The sequence below is a fragment of the Cottoperca gobio genome, chromosome 2, assembly GCF_900634415.1.
Source record: "Cottoperca gobio chromosome 2, fCotGob3.1, whole genome shotgun sequence".
Classification (NCBI taxonomy): domain Eukaryota; kingdom Metazoa; phylum Chordata; class Actinopteri; order Perciformes; family Bovichtidae; genus Cottoperca; species Cottoperca gobio.
The window spans coordinates 9570785-9598596 of NC_041356.1; the positions used below are offsets into that span (position 1 = coordinate 9570785).

The window sequence follows — 27812 nt, forward strand, 5'->3', positions numbered from 1 at the left end:
TACCCATATTGTTTTCTTCAGTGGAGCTAGAAAAAGGGAAGCTGATTTACAGAGCTGTCTGGCACTGGAGCACACGGATGCATGACTGACTCGGCCTAATGGAGTTTTCAGCTTTGGATTTAAACTTCTCCGTCTCTGAGAGGAGCGGCGCCGCGCATAAAGCACAATCTGGCTGCTGCACGTCTCCGTGGCAGCTATGTTAGTGTTACCCAGTAATGTTCGCTTCGTTGCCGGTGCCACCTTTTCCCTCAGGCCGCGTTTGGAGCGTATCAGAGGCTATGGATCCGCAGATTGGACATTTTCTTCTTCTCTGAGACAGATGATTGCAGAGCTGCAAAGATTAATTGATTAGGCCTGTCTGATTTGCGAACTCATTGCAACTTATTGACGGATTGTTTCAGCTCTAATATTTCCAGGAATAACAAAACAAAAGAAGTTACTAATATTTATAAATGGACAAGATACCACAGCTCCCTCTAAGAACGAAGAGCAGAGGTTATAAAGTGTTCAAAGATCTGTCAAAAAGATGAGGTTTCACACTCGTCTCCCCTCCAACATGGCAGCATGACCTCTTCTGAAGGAACCGTCATTGCACTGTGACCCAGAGAGCTGATAACGCTGGGAATCCAACATTAACGTGTTAACGGGACCTAAATCAGTTTTGTCTGTGTCGGATTGCTGGACTGCCATCGGGGCAGGACTGTGTAACTGCGTGCAGCTGCCCCCCCAAAACGCTGGCTTCAACAAATTACCCATTTCACAGCTCACAAAGCATTTAGCCTCCAAACTATGTGAACGAATCCATTCCTGAGCGATTGGAAGGACACCCACTCACATGTGAATGTAATATTTCTATCAGTGCAGATGCCACAGACCCACTTCTTTATTCTGGTCTTAAGCTATTTAAAACCTTTAACCTCATCTGTGTGATGTGTGTGTTTTGTTGGTGAAGTTTCTTTTTGCATTACAGCTGTTTAGGACCGTCACTTTGTATTTGAAATTCAGACTAACGTTCAAAGGTTGGAAATGTTTCGGACACAACTAACTCATTGAGAGAGGGCAAACCAAGGCAAATGGTGCGTTCACTTGCTCCTGAGACGGTCCCATTTCCCAAGTCAGGAAGTCGTTCTTCTGACTTCGGTGTGTTCAGGAGCTTTAAGTCGTAATGTGGAAACAACATGGACACTACAAAGAAGATGCATTTCTTTGCTCTGAGCGCTTACACAACATCTTGATTGCTTCAGAGTTGTTGTTCCAACTGGAGGGGGCGTTCATGTGAATTTTCCCAGTCGGGAACTAATTTATTCTTTTTCCCGACATCACATGAATGCAGCACACACGCCATATTTAGCAAAGTGAACGACAGTGATACTGCCACGCGATTCAGATCTTGACGGAGGTAATTAAAAAAGAAAAGCAACATGTTTACACACAACTTACTAATAAGGAACAAATACCAAGCGCATCGTGCTCCCAATGAAGTAGCTGGAAGGTCAGTCCTTTGCATACTGTACACACGTATCCTTCCACATCCACTCACTGCCTGCCAAATAGACAGAGAGGCGGCGTTGTCTTACCCAGGTTGTCTCTCAGAGCGCTGGCCTCTCGGTGGGGGTCAAGGTTGTAGTTAGGGACCAGCTTCAGCCTCATGCGGGAGAAGTTCTCAGCACTGGACCCCCTGCAGTGCATCTCATCCTGCTGCCTGTTAGAAGTGGTCACAAAACATATATATATATCTCTACCCGTTATATTTATATTTTATTTATACCCTTTGACTTGGCTTGGATTGATTCAAAGTGCTAGTAGCTTAGCTTAGAGAGCTTCTGTTAGCCCAACATCGGACACAACAGTGATTTACTACAATATGCTAAAGGCGGTTAAAGAAAATAATTAGCAAGTCAGCTGTTTGTCACAGTGCCTGAGACAAGCTTTGTGTATCTTTAGGAAAAGTGTTCAGTGAGCGAGGTGAGTGGACTCGAGGCCCTCGACTGTGTGAGGGCAGACCATAAGCACCGGCTTGGATCCAGACTTCTTTTATTATCCTCTCATTTTGGAGCCATCGTCAGGGGACCTTGAAGCCTGTACGCCAAAAACTCAGGCTGTATTAGCTCCTATAGGAGAAGCATCAACATCAACTGTTGGCAGTGGCTAGTAAATGCTATATAAACTGATTTCCTTAATCCACTTAAATTTCTTTAGATTCTATGGTACAGTAAGCCTATTAGGACAGAGAGCTGTGGCGAATCATGCAATACGTGTAACAGGAGACTGAGGAGGAACTGTGGCACGATTGTCTTCAGAAGGTATGTAATGTGTGATCCAATCATGCGTGATATGATGCAAAGAGAAAGAAAACTTGAGAAAGAAATCACAGTGATTTCTTCATTTCCTATATCCATAGCGGTGAGCTTGGGTTTGTCTCTGAGGGTTATTTCTACAGCATTTATTGAGCAAAAAAATAATACAGCAAGGGAGACAGAAAGAGACGGGATCAAGGTCTCTCCCTATAATTACAAAGATAGCACGGCCGCACTCTCTCCCCAGCGGAGCCTCCGAGGCGTCACTCCCAGTCCCTTCGTATTGTATAAAGACTGTTCTATCAGCACAGGAACGGCATCATTGCTTGTAAATTAATTTGGGGTTCCTGTCAGTCGAGGCCTTCTCCTCTCTTATCTGGCAGTGTAATATGGGAAGCTGAGAGGCTTGGGAGATACTGCTGAGAGCGCTGGAGGAGAGGAGGTGAGGGTGGAGGGGATGGGGGGGGGGGGGGGGGGAGGTGGAAGTGAGTATTAAAGAGATGAGAGATAGATAGGAGGAAAGAGAGAGGCAGGGACAAAACAAGAGAGGCGAATGGGGTCCCTGCAGGATGTCAAGAGCGGATTCAAGGAAGTACCTGACTCAGTGATAAGTGAATATGGTCTGGTATCCTATTTTCCACACACACACACACACACACACACACACACACACACACACACGTACAAGCTATTTGTCATCCAGACTGGACTCTACACCGAGAGGCCTTCACCTATCAGCACTATTTGTCCCCGTGTCACAGACCGCAGATAAATCTTCTCCCGAGGATCCTTGTTTAAATCCACCCCCTATTACCAGAGGTCCAGCCCTCTCATGAACACATGTGCTCAACACACACACACACACACACACACCTCTGACCCCTTCAGTTGTTTCTAATTAACCCCTCACACACTGTATGTAGCCTCAATTCCCTAATGGCAATAAATAGGCCTGACTACAATCCCATTAGTGGCCGGAGTCATGATGGCAAATTAGGAGAACATTGACTGAATGCTGGGACGGCACGGAGGCTGGGCTCACGTACAATACGAGCAGCGATACATAGAGGAACATTCTGTATACTTTACATTCTGAGAGTCCTTTTTGTTATTTGATTATTAGAAACTATGGCTGAATAAAGAGGAGGTAAAAGGCAGCTCGTAATTAATAGAGATGAGTAACACCTGAGAGGCTTTTATTTTGCTAATTTAAAACTGTCGGCACAGTTGTTATATTTAAACCATGCTGTAGATTACAATATAAACATAACTTAACATTAAAATGCTGCATTGTTCAAAATTATTCCAATGAAATCTGCTCTTTACTGGGGGATTTTTACTGAAGGAATAAGTTCTTAATACTTCTTCCAACACGGCCAGTTACACGGGAGAAACATTTACGCGGTGCAACAACAACAGTTGGAATAAATCAATTTGTATTAAATGAAACTGCATAAATCAACTAGTTTCCACTGCTGCTGCTGCTGCTGCGTGGGCACTTTGCTTCAGGCCAAATATTTTAGCAAATTTAGTGTGACTTTTCAGCCTTAATGCACTGCATGACTATTCATGTAAATCTGTGATAAGTACCCTCAGTAGCCAAAAGTTAGGAAGAAAAACGCTGAAAAATGCTGTTTTCCACCATAATACATTGTAGGGAAGCTAATATTAAACTATATTGTTTTGACAGTGTTTGTAATAGTACTATAGGGCATCACTTCATTGTGTTACTATAAGTGTACATGTATTATATTCAACCAGGAGGTATAAGTAATTACATTCATTTGTATGTATGTAAACAATAATTATATCTTTCTCTCTCATGTGGAGAACCGAGTCTGCACAGTGAGAAATGCCTCCTATTATTTTAAGAATGTACACGAGGCAACAAAAAGGAAAACAAGCCTGGATTCAGAGTATGCTACATCTTCAGAAATCTGGCAAAATAACAGAAGCCATTTAAGCAAATGAACAATAAGACATGAATCATCTATTGTGGCCCATTATGCATGGCTGGAACTGAGTCCACAAGAAAAATGGATTCACATCCAAAAGCTTGCAATGTGGAGGGAGACAGGCCTGTTATAAGACTCATAAATCCTGCCTAATTTAATCCTAAATAAAAACATTTTAGTGCGCGCTTTTAAGTTCCTCATCCAGTAGTTTGTGTAAGGACAGAGGATCAACATTTCTTTTTAAAATATTACAGAAAATACACATGCAAATAACATCATTATATGTCTCGTATGATTTCTGCCTGTTGTGGTTATCATAACAGCTGTTAGAAATGATAGAAAACCTAAAAAAAGAAAGGATAGTAGAGTACAGCAGACAATTATGAAAAGGATAAAGCGAATAATTCCTTTTCTTTGCTTTGCTGGGCCAGCAGGCTGAATAACACAGGACTCTTGAGGTCTTGGTCTCTAGTGCCACCTGGTGGCTGCACACCTGCACTTACATATCTACAAGACAGACTGCAGTTGTTTTATTAACTGTGAGTGCTTTTCTGCTTGTCACATGTTTTCAAGTGACTTCTGTCTCAACACTTACATTTCAAAAGCATTTTAATGTCAGTTAACAATCAAATATACCTGTGTTATTAACAACTGTAGTGATCCTGATCCCTCAAAACCTGCAACTGTGATGATGATTTAAGCCACTGACATGTTGCTGTACACTAAACTTTTCACATGTAGGACGCCATCCAATCCCCTACTTTGTTAAATATTCCACTGGCAAACTAAAAAGTGTATAATTAAGGATGGCATATTGGAGTCAGAACACCTTTCTGTGCAAAAAGATCATGAATTTCTACAGTATTCTGCCGGCTACCGTCTACCAGTGGACCTGCAGGGCTACAGCTCAACATGAACTTGTCAGATCTTCGCTTCAATGCATGCATAGATGTTTGCATTAGTCTCAGAGCATGTATGTGTGTGCATGTGTGTGTGTGTGTGTACACACTTGTCCACCATTCAGTCAGCGATGCAAGACACAGATTAATCCTCCTGCGTGCATCAGAGAATAAATCACTTGTACATAATTAGCAGGGGCAAGGTTATGACTGACAACGAATTTCATCTTAATTACAGGAGGGACATTTGTTCCATTAATTTTATGGGGTTTGCATGAACACATCTCAACTAAGTTAATCACACCTGTCAATGTTCTAGCAAATGTTCACAACTGGGCGGTTACTTAATATATTCTTAAGGGGACTTTAGCTTGTATTGTTTAGATGACTCTTATCATGTGCAATAGCAGATCTGGAGCCAACTGTTGTTTTTCAGGGGCCAATTAAATTACATCTAAAACTAAGCAATCATTTTAGCAGTAGAAAGGTTCAAAAGCAAAGTCAGAAAGGTACAAAGAAGGACATTTTACCAACAAAATTAACAATTTTTGCATGTCACAAGCAGCTTGAAGACCTTCTGCACACTGCAGGCTCATTCACATATCACACAAAGTGATGCAAAACAAGTAATAAATAATCCAAAATATTTAAACTGACAGCTGCAACAACACAACAGCTTCAGCACAGTACATACTAAAGCCTTCATAATGTCAACAAGAACACAGCAAGGAGTTAAATATACACAGAAATAAACCAGCTAGCAAAGAGGCAGATACAGAAACATACAAAAAGAAAGTGTTATTTATAAGACTCACGTTTTTTGACGTCGAAGTTCATTCAACTTTCTTTTTTTGATACGAAATTTCCTTGTTATGTTGTTTGTTTGTTGACAAAACTTCCTCTCTCTGTTAGCTGCTAGCTGCTAGCTTAAAGTTACGTTGGTGTTAGCAACAATGATAAACAAGCTAACTCTGCTCCTTTCATTTAAATATAGTTTATAAATGTGTTTGTTAAAAAGCCAGAGTTCACAATTTACTTAAGAGTTTCTTTTTACAGAGTCGTCCATTCATAATTTCACAGTGGCACGAGCCTATCGTGTTTTATACTTAGCTAATACCTTTTAATCAACTTTACCTGACTTCTCTAGAATTCTGAGGACTGCAATGTCGGCTTTCCACCACATGCTGGGCGCCATTCACCAGCCGTTACAGCCCGGGGGGCGCTGTTTCGTGCATTTAATAAAACAACAAAAGAAGAAAATATGCGACAAAGAAAATGATTAAAAGTGAAAGTTATGGCTGTTTTTGGATAGTGAGCGTGATTTGTGTTGGATATAAATTGTCCACTATAATGAAATCCAACATTATAGCCCTGTAATAAATACTAATTACATATATGAAAGCACAGAGAGGTATTTATTACTATATGGCCATTTTTAGACTGTAGTTTGTGGTAAGCGTTTTTGTTCCTCTATATGAAGTGAACGAATATTCAATGCAACTCAAACACTTAACAACTAAGGAGGTAGTTCCAACAAAAACTAAGCATTTTAAGTATGTAAACATGTTTTTCAAGTCAATTTGCAGTATATTATATTATTCCACTTAGTGCTCTTGCTCTGTTTTACGAATTAGAGGCAGCAATATTAGCTACTGTAGCACATGAAGTTAGTTTAAACACCTTTTTTCTCAGGTAATTGCTTATCACTTTTGTAAATATTCATTTTATTTTGAAAGTCATCACAGGAAGTTGTTATTTTATTTGGGCAGGCTCAGGAGTCAAGCCTCTCGAGCTGTAAGCCAATCACAGAGCAACTAACCTCTTTCATAGCCACGCGACTACTTTCATGTTTCATCACAAACAACGGCTGAGTGAAGCAGTTTCAATCCGTCTTTTTATTTCACCGATTCACCTTAAAGTAAGCGATACATTTAATTTTACTATACGTTATATCTATATCTATATATATATATATATATAGATATACGTTATATATATACAGCCGACTTGGCTACATTTTAGCTAGCGCAGATGAAGCACAAAAGCTTCAGCTAGCTTAAGTTCATGTCATTCAGACGGTTAGATGATAGCTATGCTAACGTTATCTAACGTTACGCAGCAGGAGGAGAGATGTCTGTCTGTCCCACAGATCGTCACATTTACAACTACTGATATATAGTAGGTTACATTAGCTTAGTACCCGGTTATGTAACGCGGGCTAGTGTTTTTTTTTAGCCACGTTGGTGTTTGAACACAAGGTGACGTCGAACAAAACACCCATTTAACGTCATAACACATTTTAAACAATCGTGTGGGTACTGTTTACAATTCGGCATCTACGGTTTCCTATTTATTCATTCAAACATGTTATGCATGGAGTTACTCAGTTGTAAATCCATAATAAGGTATTCCTCTTAACTTTTACATTTTACTAATACACACGTGCAATATCCATTACAGGCCGAATTATTTTATAATTGTATATGTTGTTTCGGATTTGGCCACTTAAACCTGACATAAGATTAAGGGTGGTCTGGAATATATATATGTAGTCTGTCTATATTTAGACCAAGTCAGCAGCAGGCAGTCTGAAGCTAGACTGAGTTGGGTGTTGGGGTTAGGCAAGACTTGATTCACTGTATCTCTTTAGTTTGACTGTTATAACTTAATACATACACATGTCCACTTACATTTCTGCCTCTAGACTAATTGGTAAGGCTAATTAAAACCCAAAATGAACTAGCTAAACTAGACAACCATTCGTAGTAGAATGAGGACCAAAACAAAATGATCAGGCATAATATGCATAATGAATTATAACGTTTAAATTCATATTATGACAACGTATACATTCAATTAGAAAAGTACACACTTTTCTGGACACAGCTGAAAGCCTTTTGATGTCCTGGTATCTAGTACCACCTGGTGGTTTCCAGCAAACACAGATTCACACTTGCACAAAAATATCTCTAGTATTCTGGAGGCTACCTTCTACCAGTGGACCTGCAGGGCGACCTAAAGTACATGTAGTTAAAGTAATGTAACTTAACTGTTGTGCGCCGTGACACTAGATGCACTCCCAGTATTTTAAAGTACTTCAGAAACACGCGCCTGTCTTTGTTGCTGTTAACGCATACTTTGTTTATAGGAGGTGTATGATGCTGGTGATGCAGTTGCTGAGGGGTGCAGTGAAGCATGCTGGGAGCAGTCCCCAGTGCAGTGTTGAGAGATTGATCTCAGCAGTACGTGGCATCAGCTCATCCTCACAAAGGTTATCAGATTTGGGGGGAACTCATCCTCCATCCTCCACTGATAGTGACCGCCCCAAAGTCCTCATCACGGGTTGGTTTGTTCACTATTTCTTAATTTTGTGTTTGTTTTTCAGACAGTTATTCTGTCTCTTAAATCTCCTCTTATAATATCAAGTCAAACAGTCACAATTACAATTTTTTACTTTTCTTTTTATCGTTATAGGAGGGCTTGGACAGCTCGGGGTGGGGCTCGCCAAACTGCTGAGGTAAGGAGTTTACAAAACCTATTTCAGTTGTTGTTTTGTAGATGTTCATTAGCTAATTGTTCCAGGTGAAGAGTTATGGCAACAGAACGAAATCCAAGAGCCACCAGACGCCAGCGCCTGTTGGCCAAAGAATGTATAACCTGGGATGTAATCTTGTGATTTTGTCACCTATGATTCCAGTTCCCACCATTGACCATTTTGATGTTTTACCCTCAGGAGACGATTTGGAAAAAACAATGTGATCTTGTCCGACATTAGGAAACCCCCCAACCATGTCTACCATAATGGTGTGTACTTTTATATAACCTACTTTGTTGAAGACTCTTGGGGTAAAAGTGTCCGGAGATGAGTTCAGACACAGTTCAAACATGTCAACTCTTGTGTCCTCCACAGGTCCATTCATCTTCTCAGACATCCTGGACTATAAGAACCTCAGGGAGATTGTGGTGAACAACAACATCAGCTGGCTGGTTCACTACTCGGCTGTGCTGTCTGCTGTGGGAGAGAACAACGTCGCACTGGCCAAAGAGGTCAACATCACGGGTATGTGTACAAACATTTCTCTTATATTTACTGTGAAACTACTGAAGATAAGACAGTATTACATATTCTACAGGTCTGTTGCAACAGCATTTAGAGCCATCTTAATAGACACTTATGTGCAGCCTCTTTCTCTTCGTAGGTCTCCATAACATATTAGATATAGCAACCGAACATGGTCTGCGTGTGTTTGTCCCCAGCACGATCGGTGCCTTCGGTCCATCCTCGCCCAGGGACCCCACCCCTGAGCTGTGTGTGCAGAGACCGCGCACCATCTACGGCGTCTCCAAGGTCCACGCAGAGCTGATGGGTGAGGTGAGATAAACACAGATGTACAGTTTCCAAATGCACACCTACTTTTTGCTTTAGTGTTTTACCACAAATCCCTGAGTGTGTGTGTTTTGAAGCTTTGCCTCCCTCTCTGTGTCAGTACTACAACCACAGGTATGGGCTGGACTTCCGCTGTCTCAGGTATCCGGGCATCATCTCCGCTGACTCCCAGCCTGGAGGAGGAACTACAGGTGAGCAGGTCAGAGGAGCAACTTAAGAATGCAATAAAGATGGCGGACCAAACCGTTCGTATGGATTAAACAGAGGGGATATAAAGCGGCCTGGTGTCCTTGGTCTTAATCTTCCATCTGTTTTTCTATTTCCCAGACTATGCTGTCCAGATCTTCCATGCCGCTGTGAAAACTGGTTGTTTTGAGTGCAACCTGCGCAGTGACACGCAGCTCCCGATGATGTACATTGGTAAGAATAGTGTCAACATTTTGACTTTCCAAGTGATATTTGTACTGCAATCCTCTTCTTTGTCCTTAATCTCTTTCTCCTCTTCCTCTCCTACTCGCCCTCCCTTCGTCTTCTCCTCCTGCTGTCCAGATGACTGTCTCAGGGCTACTCTCGAGTTCATGGAGGCTCCGGCAGACACGCTGGTCAGCCGCACCTACAATATCAACTCTATGAGCTTTACACCACAAGAACTCATCCAGGAAATACAGAAGGTCCTGCCTGACCTCAAGGTCACCTACAATGTGGATCCTGTCCGGCAGGCTATAGGTGAGACTTCTGGCAGATGAAAGTAGGGACAATAATATCTGCACTTTATCCTCACAGAGCTTTCTGTTGTCTCTTCAGCGGACGGCTGGCCAATGGCATTAGAGGACAGCGCGGCGCGGCGGGACTGGGGCTGGAAGCACGAGTGTGACCTCTCAGAGTTGGTGCACTCCATGCTGACTCGCATCACTCTGGGCAACCAGCTCGCACAAGCCTACTGAGCCTTTTCATAGCAACCCCATTCAAAGCTTTATTTTAAAGTATGTGACACTGAAGATTTAAGAGAATGTTTAGCCTTCACGATTACACTTCAAACTAATATTTTAAGATCCTAAATGAATAACAAAAAAGGGGGATTAGGATTAAGACCAGTCAAAAATTCTCCTCCCTCCTCATCCATCCATCTTTAGTGTGAAACTAATGTGCTTATTCTGATACAAGAGCATGCTGGATACTATCTCCAAGTTACTGAACTGTTAAGAGAGCTCTCTCTCTGAATGTACTGTATGTATGTATTTATGTCATGTACTGTATGCAGATGACTTTGCCAGCCTACTGTGTATGCATCTGTAGCAGCTAAATGCTTGCCTTAGGGGGGCACTTTTGCCATTCTACAAACCAGTGGGCTTTGAGTAAGAATATGTACCGTAATCATACTCACTCAAAGGCTTTACCTCGGGTACTGTCACTATAGAGCTGGTCCCATCGTGTTACTGTAGGTTAGGTTGCAGGTGCTTGAACCGTAGTTGCCTCACGGGGCTGTAGGCCTTAAAATATGTGTTTGAGTTAAAGACTTCGAAAAGCTACTTCACCTTTTATTATTGAATTTCTATTTAAATTATTTGTATTGTTTCTTTCTGTTTAGAAGCTGCGGTCTCAAACAAAGCTCTTCAGTTTTGCAGCTGTACTTTAATGACTTAGATCTGTTGGCCACGTAGCATGAAGGGAGTGGGCATTAGAGCGCACATTGTTTTTTAATATTTATGTTATTTTTGCAGCTTTTCTGTCAAACTGATTTTTTTGTGTTTTTTAAAAATAAAAACTTAAATGAAACCCGTTCTTATGACTTTTCCTTTGTAGCACTGTAGCCCACAAACTGATAATTAGATGTTATTCAATGCTGGACAATGAAGTGAATCAGAATTGGCAAATATGATTAAAAACATCCACATCCACAAGTAAGAGAGTTTAAACTTTTTAGATTAAATAACTTTCAGTGTCGTCCTCCATTTAGCTTTATTCACAGAGGTCCAGTCCTCACTCTGCATTCCCAGACTCCCTCAGTCCTTTTGCTTTGTTCAGCTTTGCCTTTGCTGCTGTGTCTGAATGTAAGCCGATGTGACCTGTGTGTGAAATAACAGGATTGTGGAGCCTTCCGGTGGCCAACGCTGCCTGCTGCAGTTTGAGCTGCACGATGTCACAGAGAAGGGAGGCCTCTTGGTTCAGGCTTGCCCGCATCTGATCTTCTGTGGCCCTCAGTGCTGCACGAACCAATGCCAAAACACCCTTCAGAGAATGCCGGACAAAATGCTCGTCAGGGCATGAAAGATATTCCAAAAGGCTTTCATGTTTTATATCCCTTTGTGAGTCTTACCTCTTTGTCCACTCGCATATCCTCTGGAACTTGGACCTCCCCCACAGTGACCCTCGAGCCTTCTCGGAGACCCTGCAGCTTCTCCTCCTTCTTTCGCAACATCGAGGTGAGCTCGGCTTGATGGCGCCGATGCTCCCACTCATGCAGCTCTATGCCCTGCAGCACATGTACAGTGCACTGATCAGATACATGTAATTGTAAATTGTGAGTCACTGATTTCAAGGGCTTACCTGTGCTAGAGGACAGGGTGTAGGGCGGCAACTGCACCTCCAAGTGTAGCTGAGCGATGGACGTGTTAGCAGCTCCACCCACTGCCGCCTGGAAAAGCCTCACCCAGGAGAAGCAGGTGTGTATGAGGAACCGGGTGAACTCGTGTCGGTGGACAGAGGTAAGGTTAGGCAAACACTCAGACAGCGCATCTCTCAGCAAGGACAGGAGTTTGGGAACATCGAGAACTGATGGAGAGAAGACAATAAATTCCAGAAGCCTGAGAGGAGGTTATTTATGGAAGCCAATTTCCGCCAGTAAAAGAAAAAAACAAGATGAAAACAGCTTTGTGATGAAAAACCCTGACCCTGTAGGTCATAATGACATATTTACTCAGACTTAGTATGGCAACATAATGACAAACTGTAAAAATAATGACTCTCATAAAGAATAACCTAGTCATTATTTACAGGATCTTTATTTGTTCATCACATTGCTTTCATATTTATTAAACCAAAACTCCAGCAAGATAAAAAATGTTGTTCTGTGGCTTTGAATACTGTTTTAATAAGACACATAGGGAGTGAATCACGGGAAATGACTCAAACTTGGATCATCTGCACAGATGATTAACAGACATTCATCTGGGTTTTCTGTATTTCTAGTGCAGAAAAAAAAGCACTGCAATTCAAGCTTTTTGCAAAACACTTGTTGCTCTGACCGTCCAGCTGTGGGAAGATGCCTTTGGCGATCACAGCTGTCTGGATCACGTTAAGCCAGGGGAAGCCACGGGCCGCAGCAAACATAGCTACATCATACACAAACTCCTGATGGCAGCACCGACGTTCATCGCAGAACTCAGGCCATGAGAAGTGACCGCTCAGCCTCTGCACACCAGCATCTCTCTGTCACACATATTGATATGGACACAAGAACACACAATTATTGATGCATTGATATTTAAGCATTTTAATCCTGGGGCTGCTCAAGGTGGGGCTTTAACATTTATCAATCATCTCTGTTTTTGGATTATAATTCTCTCACTTCACGCATTGTGTTTTTCTGATACAAGCATCATTACAGTTACTTCTTACTATAGGTAAGTATTTGGTACATTTGCTTTTTGTTTGTTTTTTCATGCTACATTTGGTAGATAGTGTTCCAACTTTACATTTTCCTACTTTATACAGCTGTGTAGTTTTATACAGCACATCAGATTACATCAGGCCATTATATTGTTTTGTATATTAATCTGCAAAGTAACTGTCAGATAAATATAGTGGCTTATAATATAATAGCGGAGAAGTTTAAAGTAGCATCACATGTAAATACTCTTTAACAGTGTACAGTATTTTATAAATGTACTTAACGTTACTGGATTTAACTAAGTATAAATCTAAGTTATGTAACAAAACTTAATGTAAAATGTAAGTTCAGCTAGTTAATGGCCTCTGTGTGCTGAAAGTGTGTTGAGCTAAGTTTAATATTTTAATGAATTAGCTAGCGGTAACCGTTAGCATACTAGCATACTAGCATAGTAACTATGATAGTTTGGGTCGATTATGTTCGTATTGTCGAATTCCTAACAACATTTTCAGGCAGCATTATTACACAACTATCACTTTTCATTGATACAAAATAAAAATGCAGGTGTTATTGCAATGCTTGCTTACCTGGTGTCTCACTATCTGCGCTATTTCACTCTCCGTTAAAGAATCCATCCTTGATAGGCGACACAAGTGCACTTGGTTGCCATTGGAGACGGACGCGTGATTGGGCCGTGTTAACGTAACTACGTCACATGCACGTACGACGTACGTCAGCTGATGGAATGTGCAGTTAAGATTCTTTGTTGCAAGAAGCTTTTTTTTTTTTTGGTTTCTGCTAAATGAATAAATGTAAAGTGATAGTATATTTCATTAACTCATTACCAGCTAAACATTAAGAAATAAACACAGTTATTAGCTTAATGAGTTCTGCGGACACCTGTTGTGTCCGAGGTTTAATAGCGACTGGCACACTGATTGTTTGTGCCAGGGAGTTTGTTGTTAGAGAACTGATCTGTCATGTAACTAGGCTTATCAGTCCGGGACTACAGATGGCTCAGGCAGGGCTAATCCTCTTTAACATGAATCCCACTCCTCCTTTCTTCTTCTGCTGCTGCTTCTCTTCTCCTCCTATGGCACTTCAAGAAATTAAAAGGGGAATAGTGTCTTTTCTGTCAAAATAACAGATTGCGATGTCAAGCTAGACATATCAGTAATACACCATTTCCGGTTGTGCATTTTTAAAAATAAAAGTTTTATTAGCTGAAGAGTATTATTTTGATTATTTATATTCCCTAAAAGATATCTATATAACAAATAAGACCAAACTAACATCCGATTACATTGTCTCAGTATTTAGAATTTTATTTTGAGTGGGAGCTGCTCTATATGACTTCACAACGGTGTAAAACACTCGGGAGCGACGCATTATTTTGAAAGTCTAAATCAGTGTACTTCCGGTCAGTAAGCTGCAAACTTGATGCATGTCTGAACATGCACCTCATTGCATCTGCGGGAACACGCAGCGTTGCTCTCCACTGCTGCTCGTGACTCCACCTGACTTTAATAGCTTTTATTTAAATGTATTTTTTTCTGGATCTATAATCAGACATTGATCTTCCATCACTGCTGTCGGCATGTGTCCATAAAGGTAAGATTTATTTATTTCTTTCCCCTCAAACTCCTGTTGCTTAACAAACAAAATGCACCTTTAAACTCCAGGTCTGGCCTATACGATGCGAAGTGGTTGCATGTTTGGTACCTACTTCAGGGACGTGCACAGACATTTTGAGGGGCTGTTGCTCTAACCTGAAAAAAGTCCCCCCCCACCATTTCAGATGTCACAAACCACATGTACCTGAATGGTGTAAAAATATGGTAATTTAACTCACCACAAATACATTTTTAATTTGTAATATGGTTTAAAATGTAAATATTAATGAAATACAAAAAAAACTGCATACTTTTAGTGTAAGTTAACATGAACTAGCTTAATTTCACACCTGAATAACATGCATGTAGATTTATTAAAATGTTAAAAATCTTAACTTAACTTAATCTTATCTTAAAAATACTCACGCAGAGCGCTCAACTGCAACAATACCTTTTGGAGTTTGGACGCCAGTGTCACATGACAGGCACGTCTTTTGACAATACTTCACTTACTTTTGTTTGCATTTTAAGAAAAAGGAAAGTGAGGTCTGTCTCTGTAAAGCTGTAATATCAACTACAACAATGCAGAAGTGATGACTTATCTGATTTATCCACAAGGAATACTCATGAGTTTTCCCTCGCTGCTGTCAGCACAGGTGCTACTCATCCCTGACTTCCTGTCTAACCAGAAGTCTCTAAAGGCCCACCTACTCGTTCTCTGTCTCTCATTAAAGCTGTGAAGCAGATACAGGTTGATGAAATACGAAGTTATATAAATCTGAAGCCTGTTTGTATATTTTTCTTTTCCTTGATTTATAAATGACTGACCTATTTTAGTTTTTATTACCAAATAATGAAAGTACATTATTGCAGTTATAGTTTAAGTACTCTACTTAAAGCTGCTTTAACGAATGAATTAACAAAAGATCAAATGACTTGAATATAAAAGGAGGTCACTTTGCAGGCCTCCTTAGTTTCACAGAGAGTTTTAGCATCTTTTAGCTAATTGTTTTGGTTTTACGGCCCTCAACTGAACTGTTTTGGTTCACTCTCACGTGTCAGCATCATTTCCAGAAGCAGCAAAAAGAATACCACTGATAAACCATCTGCAGACACAATAAGCAACGAGCTGGTGAACACAGTGGAGCACTTAGCAGCTACAGAGCTAGCTAGTTACAACATCTAAACAGCCATAATACCAACTTTACACACAGATATAGCGTTTTATTTTGTATTGCATCTTCATTAAGATGCTGTCAAAGAGGTAAACTTCATAGAGGAAGACAAAAACAGTGAAGACATGAAGCAAAAATGAATTGTAAATGGTTGTTAGTCATAATATTGTTGTTTTGCTGGTTGTGGTCATTGATTTTCCACCACTCCACATAATAATAAGTAGTTTGCCTCGACACAGTTCAATAGGAGCAGTTGGTGTTTTCTGTGATTTCTTAACAGGAGGCATCCTGCTGTCAAACAGATTGTGTGTAATTACAATCCTCTCTGTCTACAGTCGTGTGTGTGTGTGTGTGTGTGTGTGTGTGTGTGTGTGTGTGTGTGTGTGTGTGAGAGAGAGACACATACAGACTGTACAAACACACCACAAGAGGCCACCAGGACACGGCAGCACACATTTGAGATCTATATGTGAAAATTAAATCCCTAAAAATGGTCAAAATGCATTTTAATTTGACAATCATCTACTTTCTTCTTCCTTGGCCCTCACTAATATAATTTAAACTGTAGGGATCTTTTAATTACTAGCAAGTCCAAGTACCAAATGATTAATAAATGATGCACTCCAATCCACTTGGTGATAAGTTTGAATAAAAGATCAAAATTGCAAATTAGCATGTGCCTCTTCGTCTCCAGGTCAGGTACATAAGAACATCCCTGGCCTTGGCCTCACCATTGCAACCCCCTCTTTCTACCACACACACACACACACACACACACACACACACACACACACACACACACACACACACACACACACACACACACACATTCTTAAGCAGGCTTTTCGTTCTATCCTTAGCCTCCCTCCCCTCCTTGTCTTCTCATTTCTCCTCTCTCTCCATCCGCCCCCTCCCCCCTCCGTGCACCTGATTACCGACTGCCATTTTACCCTGAGAGCCGTGAAGCCGGGGGCTCTGCTGTACGTCTTAGTGAATGAGTCAAGCTGCAGAGGTAGCCGCCACACACACACACACACACACACACACAGACACATAGTGCTGACTCCTGGTGTTACCTGGCACGGAAAGATTCCCCTCCAGCTTTCTCTCATCCCGTTGGACAATGTTTCCTGAATATGTGAGTAGTGTACAGATAGTGGTGGTAGAGGAGTTGTTATGTAAGGATTTAAAAAGTCTTACATTGGGGAATAGTGGTAAAATGGCTATTTAGACTTTAAAGTGACAATGATGGACATGCAGTTAACAAATAGAGACATTAGCTTCATGGTAAAATAATGTATCGTGGATATTACTTGTTATTTTTCATGTTTCTTTATCTTAAAAAGTTCACAACTTGTTGCTATAATGCTCAAAGAGCTCCTGTTATGACGTCTTGTTAAAATGTGTTATTAATGTGCTGCACTGTGGTGTTTTCTGTCATTTATCGTGTCTTAAGGAGAATGTAAACTGGGCTGATAACGTTGCAGTTTAATGCGTGTGTATGTTCTCAGGTAGGCCTGAGAATAATTTGAAAGCCACGTTTTTAAATGTGTGCAAAGTACGGACCTACAGCTATATTCTCCCTCATCACGGTTGCCGTGGTGTTTGCTTAATGCTTTGATTGGCGTCACCTTGGAAACTAATGATTTGCAGCCATGGCTCATTGATAAATCATGAATGGATGTGGAGATAATTTAGGTTTAAAAGACGCAGAGCTGAAGAGGATTAAGAAGCAGAGCGTCACGTTGACCGTGTACAGCTAAGAGCAGTCTAGTGTCATGGGATTTAAAAGTCTACTAAGCCTGCTGATAACACTCACCTTCTTTCATACGTTGTTGAAGTTCATCTCAAACTTTATTAGCATTCTGTTAAATATAAAATGCTGTTTGTGGCTGTAGTTTCCTTTACGGATTCTGCTCATATCAGCATATGTGAATCTAAACCAAATAGAAATGTTTTCACTCAAATTGTGAGCTTATAAAACAAAGTGAAACTATAAACGTACTGTACATTATGCAAGCCGGTATGCTTGTCCTTGTGTTCATAAGCAGGACATGTGTGCTCGGCCACTCCACTAATTATAGCTGGCTGTGAGAAGCTCTGTATTTAACACGTACATAGATGTGCAATGTGTAATATAAAATAGCAGAATTAAAATAATATAAAATAGCAGAATTAAAATAATATAAAATAGAAGAATTAAAATAATATAAAATAGCAGAATTAAAATAGTATGAAATAGCAGAATTAAAATAGCAGAATTAAAATAGTATAAATAGCAGAATTAAAATAGCAGAATTAAAATAGTATAAAATAGCAGAATTAAAATAATATAAAATAGCAGAATTAAAATAATATAAAATAGCAGAATTAAATTAGTATAAAATAGCAGAATTAAAATAATATAAAATAGCAGAATTAAAATAATATAAAATAGCAGAATTAAATTAGTATAAAATAGCAGAATTAAAATAGTATAAAATAACATTGGAATTCATGCCTAGTTTCCCTGTGCCGTACTTAACGACCCTCCTGCCGGGAAACCACATTCATCACACCATTCTTGTAAATGTTTTAAACTATCAGAGCCATATTTTGAAAGCATGAGATCAACAATGAGCCCCCGTGGTAGCAAAGGGTCCCTTTGCTACCCATTCTTGGTAGTCTTAAGTCTGTAGCCAAATGACACACTGTATGTAACAGCAGGTAGTTGGTGTCTGTACTGTCCTGAATCCTCCAAGTGTGAACAGAAAACCAAAAGGCAATGTGACACATCTTTTTAGAGCATTTGCATCTGAAGTGTTTTGTTCTGGGTCATTCCTATCTATATCATATATCATATATCATATCCCAGATCTATATAAAATCTTATAAAACTTTTACTTAAACCTCGTTATTTTAATATTTATGAGACATTTGAACTTGAAACAAAACAGAAGGGTGTGTATACAGAATATGGGACATGTATACGCTCCTGTTTTCTTATTGTAATGGATAATAGATGTTTTGCTATTTAACAACTTTACATTCTGTGTTGCACTTTTGTGTGTGTATGCTTCAGGTGTGTGTGAAACTGCAGCATGCATTCGGTCCATGCAGAGATGTGGGACCCCCAGCCCCTGTCTAAACATGCCTCACCCCTCCCCCCGCGGCCCCCCTCCAACTCACGCCCCGCCCATGTGACCACAGCTACCCCAGCAAAGCGGATCACCTTCTACAAAAGCGGCGACAGCCAGTTCGGGGGCGTCAAGATGGCCATCCACAAGCGCAGCTTCAAATGCTTCGACGCCCTGCTGGACGACCTTTCCCAAAAAGTTAGTGGGGCAGGTATCAGCGTTGTGATGCAGAGATTTATTTCGAAGCTCACTGTGTAGATGCACTTTTGTACTTGTCAACAGTATTAGCTTTACTTCTGTAAATGTTCACCTGCTGAAGGAAATTTGATCTAGAGACACAGCGGCAATAAACAGATACGCGTTTCCACATACAGGTGCCCCTGCCATTTGGCGTGCGGACTGTGACCACTCCCCGCGGCATCCACGCCATCAAACACCTGGAGCAGCTCCAGGACGGCGGCTGCTACCTCTGCTCTGACCGACGCCAGGCTAAGCCAGTCAACATGGAGCTGGCCGGCAAACGCCCGAGCGTCTGGTACCATCACAGCCGGAGGCCCCAGCGGCCCGAATCCTCGTCCGCAACACCGCCCGGCCATTTCTCTTACAGGCAGCGACGGATCCTGCTGTTGAAGAACAGCGAGCCGGGGATGAGGAGGACCGTGGTGCTGAGCAGGAGGTCCACCAGGAGCCTCGGGGCCTTTCTTGATGATGTGTCCGAGGTGATGCAGTTTCATGTCCGCAAGCTCTACACCGCTGAGGGACGCAGAGTAAGAAGTGGCTTTCTTTTTATGCATAGTCATGATTTTAGAGCGTGTTTTGTATCCATGACACTGTCTGTGCTTGTTTCCAGATTGACAGCGTGCAAAGCCTCATGACTTGTCCTGGTGTGTTGGTGTGTGTCGGCCGGGAAGCCTTCAGCCCAATGCTGGTAAACTTTATCCGGAAGAGCTCAGAAGAAAAATTTCCTGGTCTGGGCAGCAGGACTCCTGGAAACGGGGCCCGATCTCCTGCTACTCAAGGAGCAAGATCCCCGCCTCATGGAGCTCAGTCCAGATCCAGCGAGTACAGTGAAGTGCATGAAAGCAAGAAAAATGGTGAGTGGTTTGGGGAAATACAAGAAACACAAACCTCAATTTCAACAACAGATTTAAAGTAGCTAATAAAGTGAGAGAACATGGAATACTGAGCTGCATTAACATTCCCTTTTCTTTCTCTCCATTCAGTTAACTTTGGTCTGGAAACCAAAAAAAGCATCATCCATCCTCGTTCAGATTCTTCAAACCGCTCCAACCGTTTCTCCTTGTCTTCAGAGAAGTCATACGGCAATGGTGTCGGCGCCTACTCCCAGGGCCGATCGGCTATTATGAACGACGACATTGAAAAGCGCGTCCTGGTTAATAAAGATGGCAGCCTCTCAGTGGAGATGAGGGTGCGCTTTCGTCTACACAATGACGAGACCCTCCAGTGGTCCACGCAAATGAAAAAGTCCCCATCTCTGACCAATGAATGTTGCCCCCTGAACCAGGCCCAGCCCCATTACCTGCAGCAGGGCCAATCAGAGAGCTGCTCTGACCCTGACTCCACATCCTATGAGCGAGAGGGTGCCAATTATTCAAGCCAACCTCGTATGGAGGGGAACCAGTGCCCCTGCTGCTACCAGAGACAGGAACAGCAGTACGACTTGTGGGAAAACCCAGCACACTGCCACAAACATCCCCCTGTCCCTCCCCCGCATACATCCAGCCACACCCACACTATAACGAGACATACACACTCTTCCAGCTCTTCCTCGTCGTGTAATTCCAGGAGGGTGGTGCGCTGTCGAGCACAAGTCGGAGGATGTTCAGAGACGGGGCAAATGCTCCAGGAGGAGATGTTTGTGACGGAGCAGGTTGAGCGCAGAGTGGAGGTGGAGCAAGATGGAGATACCCACGTCGAGGTGTGCAGGGTGAGCCGAGGCTGCAGCCACAGTGAGGTAGTTGCCATTGATACCAATGTGCAACCACTTAGCAGGAAGTCAGTGGAGGAGGTTTTGATGGAGGAAGAGCGTCCGCTGTCTGCAATCAGCAGCTCCTCACATGTCCTTCAATCCCTAAAGGAGGACCAGGATGATGACCTGCCACCCAGCGTCTCACAATGCTGTAATAGCATCGAACCATCTCCAACTTCGACCTCCCAGACTCTGGATGACAAGCCAGCGAGGTTTGTCATCTCGGCCGGGTCCGTCCACTCTACAGAGCACAAGGAGGACAGGGAAGAGAGAGGGAGCAGAGCAGCTTCTGCAGCCTCCTCCTGTCACTGTGGAGCAGCAACAGCTGAAGCAGAAGATCGAGCTCCCAGCTCCATGTCAAAAATGAGCAGTGGGTCTCGCAAAGCCAAGATCCCAAACTCAGAGGAAGAGATGGCTGCAGATGATGAGAATGACGAGAGGATTTCTAGTAGCTTGTCTGGAATTTCTCTGCAGTCAAAGGCAATCCAGTGTATGTTCTAATTGTGGAGGCTGCAAACCCGGGGTCAACTCCGATTCTTATAGTAGAGCGTCAAAGAGGTCCCATCACTCGCACCGAGCCTCTCCCACGCCTCCCTCCAGCCGAGAAAACACTAATACTGGCAGTGATGGTGACGGCTCAGAAGGTTCAGCTGGGTCCACAAAATCCAACAGGACCAACCTCACCAACAACAGCCGCTACTCTGCAATATCAAACATCCGGGACGGCAGGGAATCTAGTGCCACGTCCAATCATAAGGCTGCAGGGAAAGAGGAAGAAAGGACCACCTCAGCCACAAGCCACAGGTCCTATAGGTCGCACAAGTCTGGCTGTAATGGCAGCACTTGTGTTGCAGCAGGAAAAGAGAAGGAGAGAAGCCCCAGTGCCATGTCGGCTCAGTCCAACATGTCGGCCAAGTCTCACAACTCCAACTGCACCGCTAAGGAAGAGAACACCAGAGCACGGAGCTCCTTGTCAGACAAATCTGGTGCTTCGGCTAAAACCAGTGCTTCAGTCAAGATGAGAACTGACACAGCGGTGGAGGAGGAGGAGGACACAAACAAAAGAACTCCTAGTGTCCTTTCTGTTAAGTCTAGCAAGGCACAACGACCTGATAGTGTCCTGTCTGCTAAATCAAATGTGTCAGCAAAGTCCGGCACATCTCACAGGTCCACTTGCAGTCACTGCGCAAGACCAGTATCTGCAGGTGCTAAGGACGCTGAACCCGAAGCAACCGGAGAGGAAGAAGGAATTGAGGCAGAAGAGAGAGCAGCAAGTGCAATGTCAGCTAAATCCAATCTTTCTGACAAGTCCAATAAATCCCGTAAATCCAGCAAAGCTCCGGAAAGGTCACTTTCTCCGAGGTCAGGAACTGGAGAAGATGAAGAAGAAAGGGCAGCAAGTCAAGTGTCAGTCAAATCTAACGTGTCTGTTAAGTCTTCAAAGTCGTGCAAGGCTAATGGCAAAGAAAGAGTGGAATCTCCAAGCTCCGAGGAAAAAGAAAAAGAGAATGTAAAAGATGATCAGCAGAGGCCTGAAAGTGTAATATCTGCTAAATCGGCTTCTCCAGCCATGGCAGACAGAACCTCCAGCGCCATGTCGAGGGAATCACACACCTCTGCAAAGTCCTCCAAGTCTCAGAAATCGAACCGAGCCGCAGCATCTCTAAATCCAAATGAAGCTGATATACCTATTGAGACAAATGGGAAAGAGGAGCAAAATGAAAATCAAGAGCGAGTGGCTAGTTCCATGTCAGTGAAGTCCAAATCTTCAGCGAGGTCCCGTACTTCTAACAAACCTAGCAAGAATCTCAAACCTGTGTCACCAAGTCCAAATGTTGTCACCATTAAAACCCCTGAAGGTCTTGATGAGGAAGGAAATGACACAACAGAGAGAGCACCGAGCGCTGCCTCTGCGAAATCAGGAACATCTAACGTTTCGACTAAGTCCAATCATAACAGAACAGCAGTGATAGAACCAGCGGATGAAAATGTTGTGGAAAAAGACGTGCCAAGAAGTAAATCTCAAGGCCAAATGCTCTCACCACGGACCCACTCACGCAAAGCTGCATCCCCCAGAAGTCCCCATGTGTTGCCTGGCCTCGGTGTTGGAGAGACAAGAGGGCCCAGTGCCTTGTCAGTTCACTCCACAAAATCCGCGAAATCAGGCAAATCCAAATGTGGCTGTGGAGATGCTTCAGCACTTGAAAAAGCAAAGAAAGAACAGGAGGAGGAGAAAAATGAAGAGGATGAGGAGATGAAAAGCGAGGAGGCTTCTGAGCGGGCTGCCAGCATCTCGTCTACCAAAAGGCAGAGGAGAGAATCAGGAGGCACCGAGCAAACCCTGAGTCGAAACTCATTCGGGTCAGTCTCTCTTGGGCTGCCAGAAGACCAAGAAGCAGCTGACTCAGACAGCGACAAGTCCAGTGTTTCTTTTGTAATAAACACAGAGAAAAAGGGCAGAGAGAAGACGGCAACTCCCCAGGGAACAGGGTCCATTGTGTCTCAAAAGTCCACCCGTAAATGCCCTCACCATCGCCTTGCAGTGGATATCCCTACTATTAATACACCAGGAGGGAGTGAGGTTAAAGATGAAGAAGGTGGAGAGCAGACAACAGAGAGAGGAGCCAGTGCATTATCGGCTAAAAGCAGCAGCAGGTCTCACAAGTCTTCTTGTAACTGTGGAGTCAAAGAAGCAGTGAAGGGAGCAGTAAATGACCTTGAAATGGACGCCTCCGACAACAGGACATCATCTGCGATGTCATCAGCGAGTGCTAAAGTTCGGAGCATATCCCCTGCCAGAGCTAAAAAAGCCAGAGATTCAGGAGATAATGACACTGAAAATCAGGCCACGAGTAGACCAGCTAGTAAGGCGAAAGGGGAAGAGGGTATCGCAGACAACAAGGAGGCGAGTGTCCACTCCAAGAGCGCCTTTTGCCTCAGGCCTGAGTCTGCAGTTTCTGCTCTCTCTGGGTCAAAAGTAAAAGCCTCAAAGGAGAGCAGAGGAGACGGTTCAGTCAAAGCTCACAAGGCCAAATCCAGTGGCAGCGTCAAATCGTCCAATTCTCAAAAGACAAACGTGAAAGCCCCGAGCCCCTGTCTTTCTCACAGCTCCAAGCCATGCAGCATAGTGGAGACGCATAGTAAGAGCACTCTGTCTCACTCTCTGTCCGCTGCAGACCTGCTGAAGGAAACTATGGCTGCTGCACGTCCACACAGCCGACACACGAAGGAGAGCAAAGCCAGCGAAAGGTGTCTTGAGATGTCTCCTGCCTGTCTGCCCAACGCTTCCCCCAACGAGGTCGTCAGCGACTGGCTGCGAAGCATGCCTAACAGCATGCTCCTCATTGAGCCGAATGACGAAGAGGGGGAGCAGGACGAGGTGGTGGAAAAGAAAACTGGAGAAGACGAGGAGAGTCCTGAAGAAGAGAAAGGAGGAGATGAGGAGGAGAAAGTTGAGGCCGAGGAGAAAGAGGAGGAAGCAGCAGAGAGTGCAGATCCAGCTCCGGGTGATGCAGTGGAGGCTTCTTCTCGAGTGTTGAGCGGCGACACTCTGCCCCGGAGCTTGAACTCTTCAGCTGCAGTGATGAAAGTTCTCCTGAGCTCCTCTCTGGGTCGATGTCAGAGCCTGCCTGAGGTAAGACAAAGGTTTTTTTGTCTACATGATCGTTTTACGAGGGAATGTAAATGATTGTATGAATGAATGTGGGTTTAATTTATACATGTAATCTGTATTCTCTGTAGGTGTCTCCAGTTTATGGTCGTAGACTGAGCACATCCGCCAGGGGGCTCCTGGACTGTTTGGCCCAGCTCCAGCTCATCGAACCTGCAGTGAGCCCGGGTCATGACCAACAGAAGGACGCAAACCGGCGGTACGAGGACATCATGGTCATCCTTCAGTCCCTCTGGCTCACTGAGCAGGCCAAGGACGTTGGTAAAGAGCAGGTGACTCCACCAAGGTCCTCGTCCGGGCTGGGTATGAGCAGTGGCTCTGGTGGATCAGGGAAGGAGAACGTCAATCAAGGAGAAGATGAAACGAAGCAAAATAAAACAAAAGAGACCGCTCTACATGAGGAGGAGGGAGCGGAGAAGGTTGTAAAAGAGGAAGGAAATGCAGAGGCAGCACCAGAGGAGACAGGCGTAGCAGAGGAGCCGGTGCAGAGTGAAGAACATATTACAGTCCCTCCGTGTCTGGACAGCCCAAAAACGTCTGAGAATCCTTCGTCGACGGACAAGAGCTCTGCCAACGACAGCTCCAAGTCTCCCACCGATAATGAACGTGACACGCTGGAGGACTCCAGCTCAGGCACGCCCCCGACTGTCGTGCGAGCACCCTTGTCAAAAAGACTATCCCAAGACCCTGATCCAGTGTGGGTGCTGCACCTGCTGAAGAAGGTGGAGAAACAGTTCATGAACCACTACATTACCGCCATGGCGGAGTTCAAAGTCCGTTGGGACCTGGACGACAGCCTCATCCTGGACACCATGATCGGCGAGCTGAGGGACGAGGTCAGCCGACGGATCCAGGGTAGCATCCAGCGCGAGGTGAAGAAGATTCAAAGCCGTGCCGGCAGAGGGGAGAGGTCGCCCCGGCCACCACAAAGAGGAAACCTCTCCAGGGAGTCCACCATGACGGAGAGGAGGCGTCGAATATTGAAGGTAATTCAACTAAACCCTTTACATCGTGCAAGATACTGCTGTTATAAAAGCAGGAAAGATAATGTTTGATGTATTTTTCAGGTCATGAAGATCCAGTCAGTAAAAACTGACCCAGAGTCCCAGAGCGATGGAGAGTTGGGGGAGTTCAGCGACCAGCGAAGCGAGGAAGAGTACTGCCCCTGTGATGCGTGTGTCCGCAAGAAAATGGCCGAGCGGCCTCTCAAGGAGAACCTGGGAACTGAAGCGCCGGTGATCATGGAGTTCGACCTCCTTAAGATACTGCAGCTGAAGAAGAGCCCGTTGCCTTTGTGTGCAGTTGTGCCACAAACTGCGGAGGAGGAAGGTGACAGCGAGGTCGCAGCAGACGAGGGGAGGAGTTTAGAGGTAGTGCAGGAGGAAGAGGAGGAGGAGGATGAAACTCAGGAGGACATCGTAGCTAACATCGTTTTAGAGGAGACTATCCCAGAGGAAGTTGAGGAAGAAGATGAGGTGGGAGAAAAGGAGCAGGGAAGAAACTCAAAAGGAGGAAAGTAGTGCAGGTGATGAAGAGCAGGAAGAGGGAGAGACAGGTGGTGAGGAAGCTGGGGAGACGTCAGAAAATGGAGAGGAAGAGGAGGAGGCAGAATGCCAATGCCAGTGTGCTGGGAATGAGGAAGAGAGCGACAAAGCAGAAGAGGGAGAGGAAGAAACAGCAGAAGGAGAAGATGCTGAGGAAACCAACGACGACACAGGTGAGGGTGAGACAGGAGAGGAGGAAGAGGGGGAGAACGCAGAGGAGGAAGAGGAGTCAGGGAGCAATGAGGGAGAGACAGGAAGCGAGGAAAAGGAGGAGAGTGACAAGGAGACGGTAAAAGAGGCAACAGCAGGTGAGAGCACTGAAAGTGGCGAGGATGAGGAGGTGTCTGAATTTAAGGAAGAAGAAGAAACGACAGGTAGGGAAAGCAGAGAAGAAGAAGCTTCTGGAGAAACGGAGCAGGACAATGCTGCAAAAAATGAAGAGGAGGGAAACGTCAGCGCCTCTGCAGAGGAGGAAGATGACGGAGAGGGGGATTCACATGAAGAAGAGAGTGGAGAGCAGGGGGCGGAGGCTTCAGAGGAGGAGAGAGCCTCGTCACAGGTAGGACCAAAAAAGGGATTTATTTCAATTTAAAAACTGTCCAACCCCGAAATATATACACTTTTACTAAACGGTATCTAGAAAGGTACACATTTAATTGATTAATTTTATGATATTTACCTTCTTTTACATTTTTAAAGAGGTGCAACAACAATTCTTTGTTCGTCTAAGTTTTTGAAGAAGTCTGTTGGATCACATAAGGTCCTGCATAAGAAGCTTTTTAGCACATCTTTTTAAAGCACCACCGAGCGCCTGAACATAAAGTGTGCTGCACCTTAAAGAGGAATCTGACCTACTGCGGCCTCACCACTAATTCTAAGCCTGTGGGAAAAGATAATCTCACTATCCAATTAGACAGGCTGAACAAATCTGTTGTGTTTGCAACACGGGGGGGGGGGCGTCCACTGACCGTTATTGTCTGCAAACTGCTGTGAAAACGTTGCACTCACTTCTTTCCTGTAGTCTCACTGATCATTTTAACAATTACTTTCACTTTGCAAGTAACATGTAGCTGTAATTACTGACTCTTTAATTACAACTGCTCACAGATAATTTACTGTTATCTCGTTTGACCCTCAGTGCCAGCGGGTGGCTGTGACCGAGGGAGAGGAGGCGGACGGCGAAGACTCAGACATGGATGTGAAGCGTCCAAGCGACACCAGCGCGGACGAATCGGGACAAGAGGTAGGCGGAGGGGCAGGACACGAGGAGGAGAAAGAGGACGGAGGAGATGCTGTCGAAGAGTTCAAGCCTGAGGAAAAGGAGGTGAAGAAAAGGAAGGATGGTGCTCTCCTCCATCAGTTCACCAAGAGCTCTGTGGAGTCCCAGCCCGGCTCTTTGGAGGACGTCGTCACAGATTCCCCCCATATCCCTGTGATCTCCATAGAAGTGCCCAAAATGGCTGCCGGTGGCGGTACGGGCCAGAGGAGGAGCCGCTCGCCCGGTAGGGTCAAATGCCGCAAACACAAAGAGTGTGACGTCGATCTGGATAACTTTT

At 43.9% G+C, this 27812-nt stretch overlaps 3 protein-coding genes across 3 annotated transcripts; 2 read left to right on the plus strand and 1 right to left on the minus strand.

Annotated features, from left to right (window-relative positions):
- The first annotated feature begins 6949 nt into the window (after positions 1–6949).
- Positions 6950–11314, plus strand: LOC115018011 (L-threonine 3-dehydrogenase, mitochondrial-like). The gene is made up of 10 exons (XM_029446807.1): positions 6950–7069; positions 8300–8493; positions 8626–8668; positions 8885–8955; positions 9062–9211; positions 9351–9523; positions 9639–9729; positions 9866–9958; positions 10088–10264; positions 10343–11314. The coding sequence occupies exons 2-10, from the start codon at positions 8307–8309 to the stop codon at positions 10480–10482; spliced, it is 1125 nt and encodes a 374-aa protein (XP_029302667.1). The 5' UTR covers positions 6950–7069; positions 8300–8306; the 3' UTR covers positions 10483–11314.
- Positions 11315–11404: 90 nt separating this feature from the next.
- On the minus strand, positions 11405–14292 carry c2h8orf74 (chromosome 2 C8orf74 homolog). Its single transcript, XM_029446856.1, has 5 exons — positions 13736–14292; positions 12784–12967; positions 12086–12310; positions 11856–12011; positions 11405–11767 (listed from the first exon to the last, which is right to left on the minus strand). Exons 1-4 carry the CDS (start codon positions 13781–13783, stop codon positions 11995–11997), a joined length of 474 nt encoding a protein of 157 aa, XP_029302716.1. The 5' UTR covers positions 13784–14292; the 3' UTR covers positions 11405–11767; positions 11856–11994.
- A 372-nt stretch (positions 14293–14664) lies between these two features.
- Positions 14665–26367, plus strand: rp1l1a (rp1 like 1a). The gene is given in 8 exon segments (XM_029450736.1): positions 14665–14759; positions 18998–19250; positions 19427–19819; positions 19903–20146; positions 20276–21525; positions 21527–24676; positions 24784–25698; positions 25780–26367. Coding segments are annotated over 7 exon segments (6618 nt in total). The 5' UTR covers positions 14665–14759; positions 18998–19037; the 3' UTR covers positions 26233–26367.
- Positions 26368–27812: the final 1445 nt, after the last annotated feature.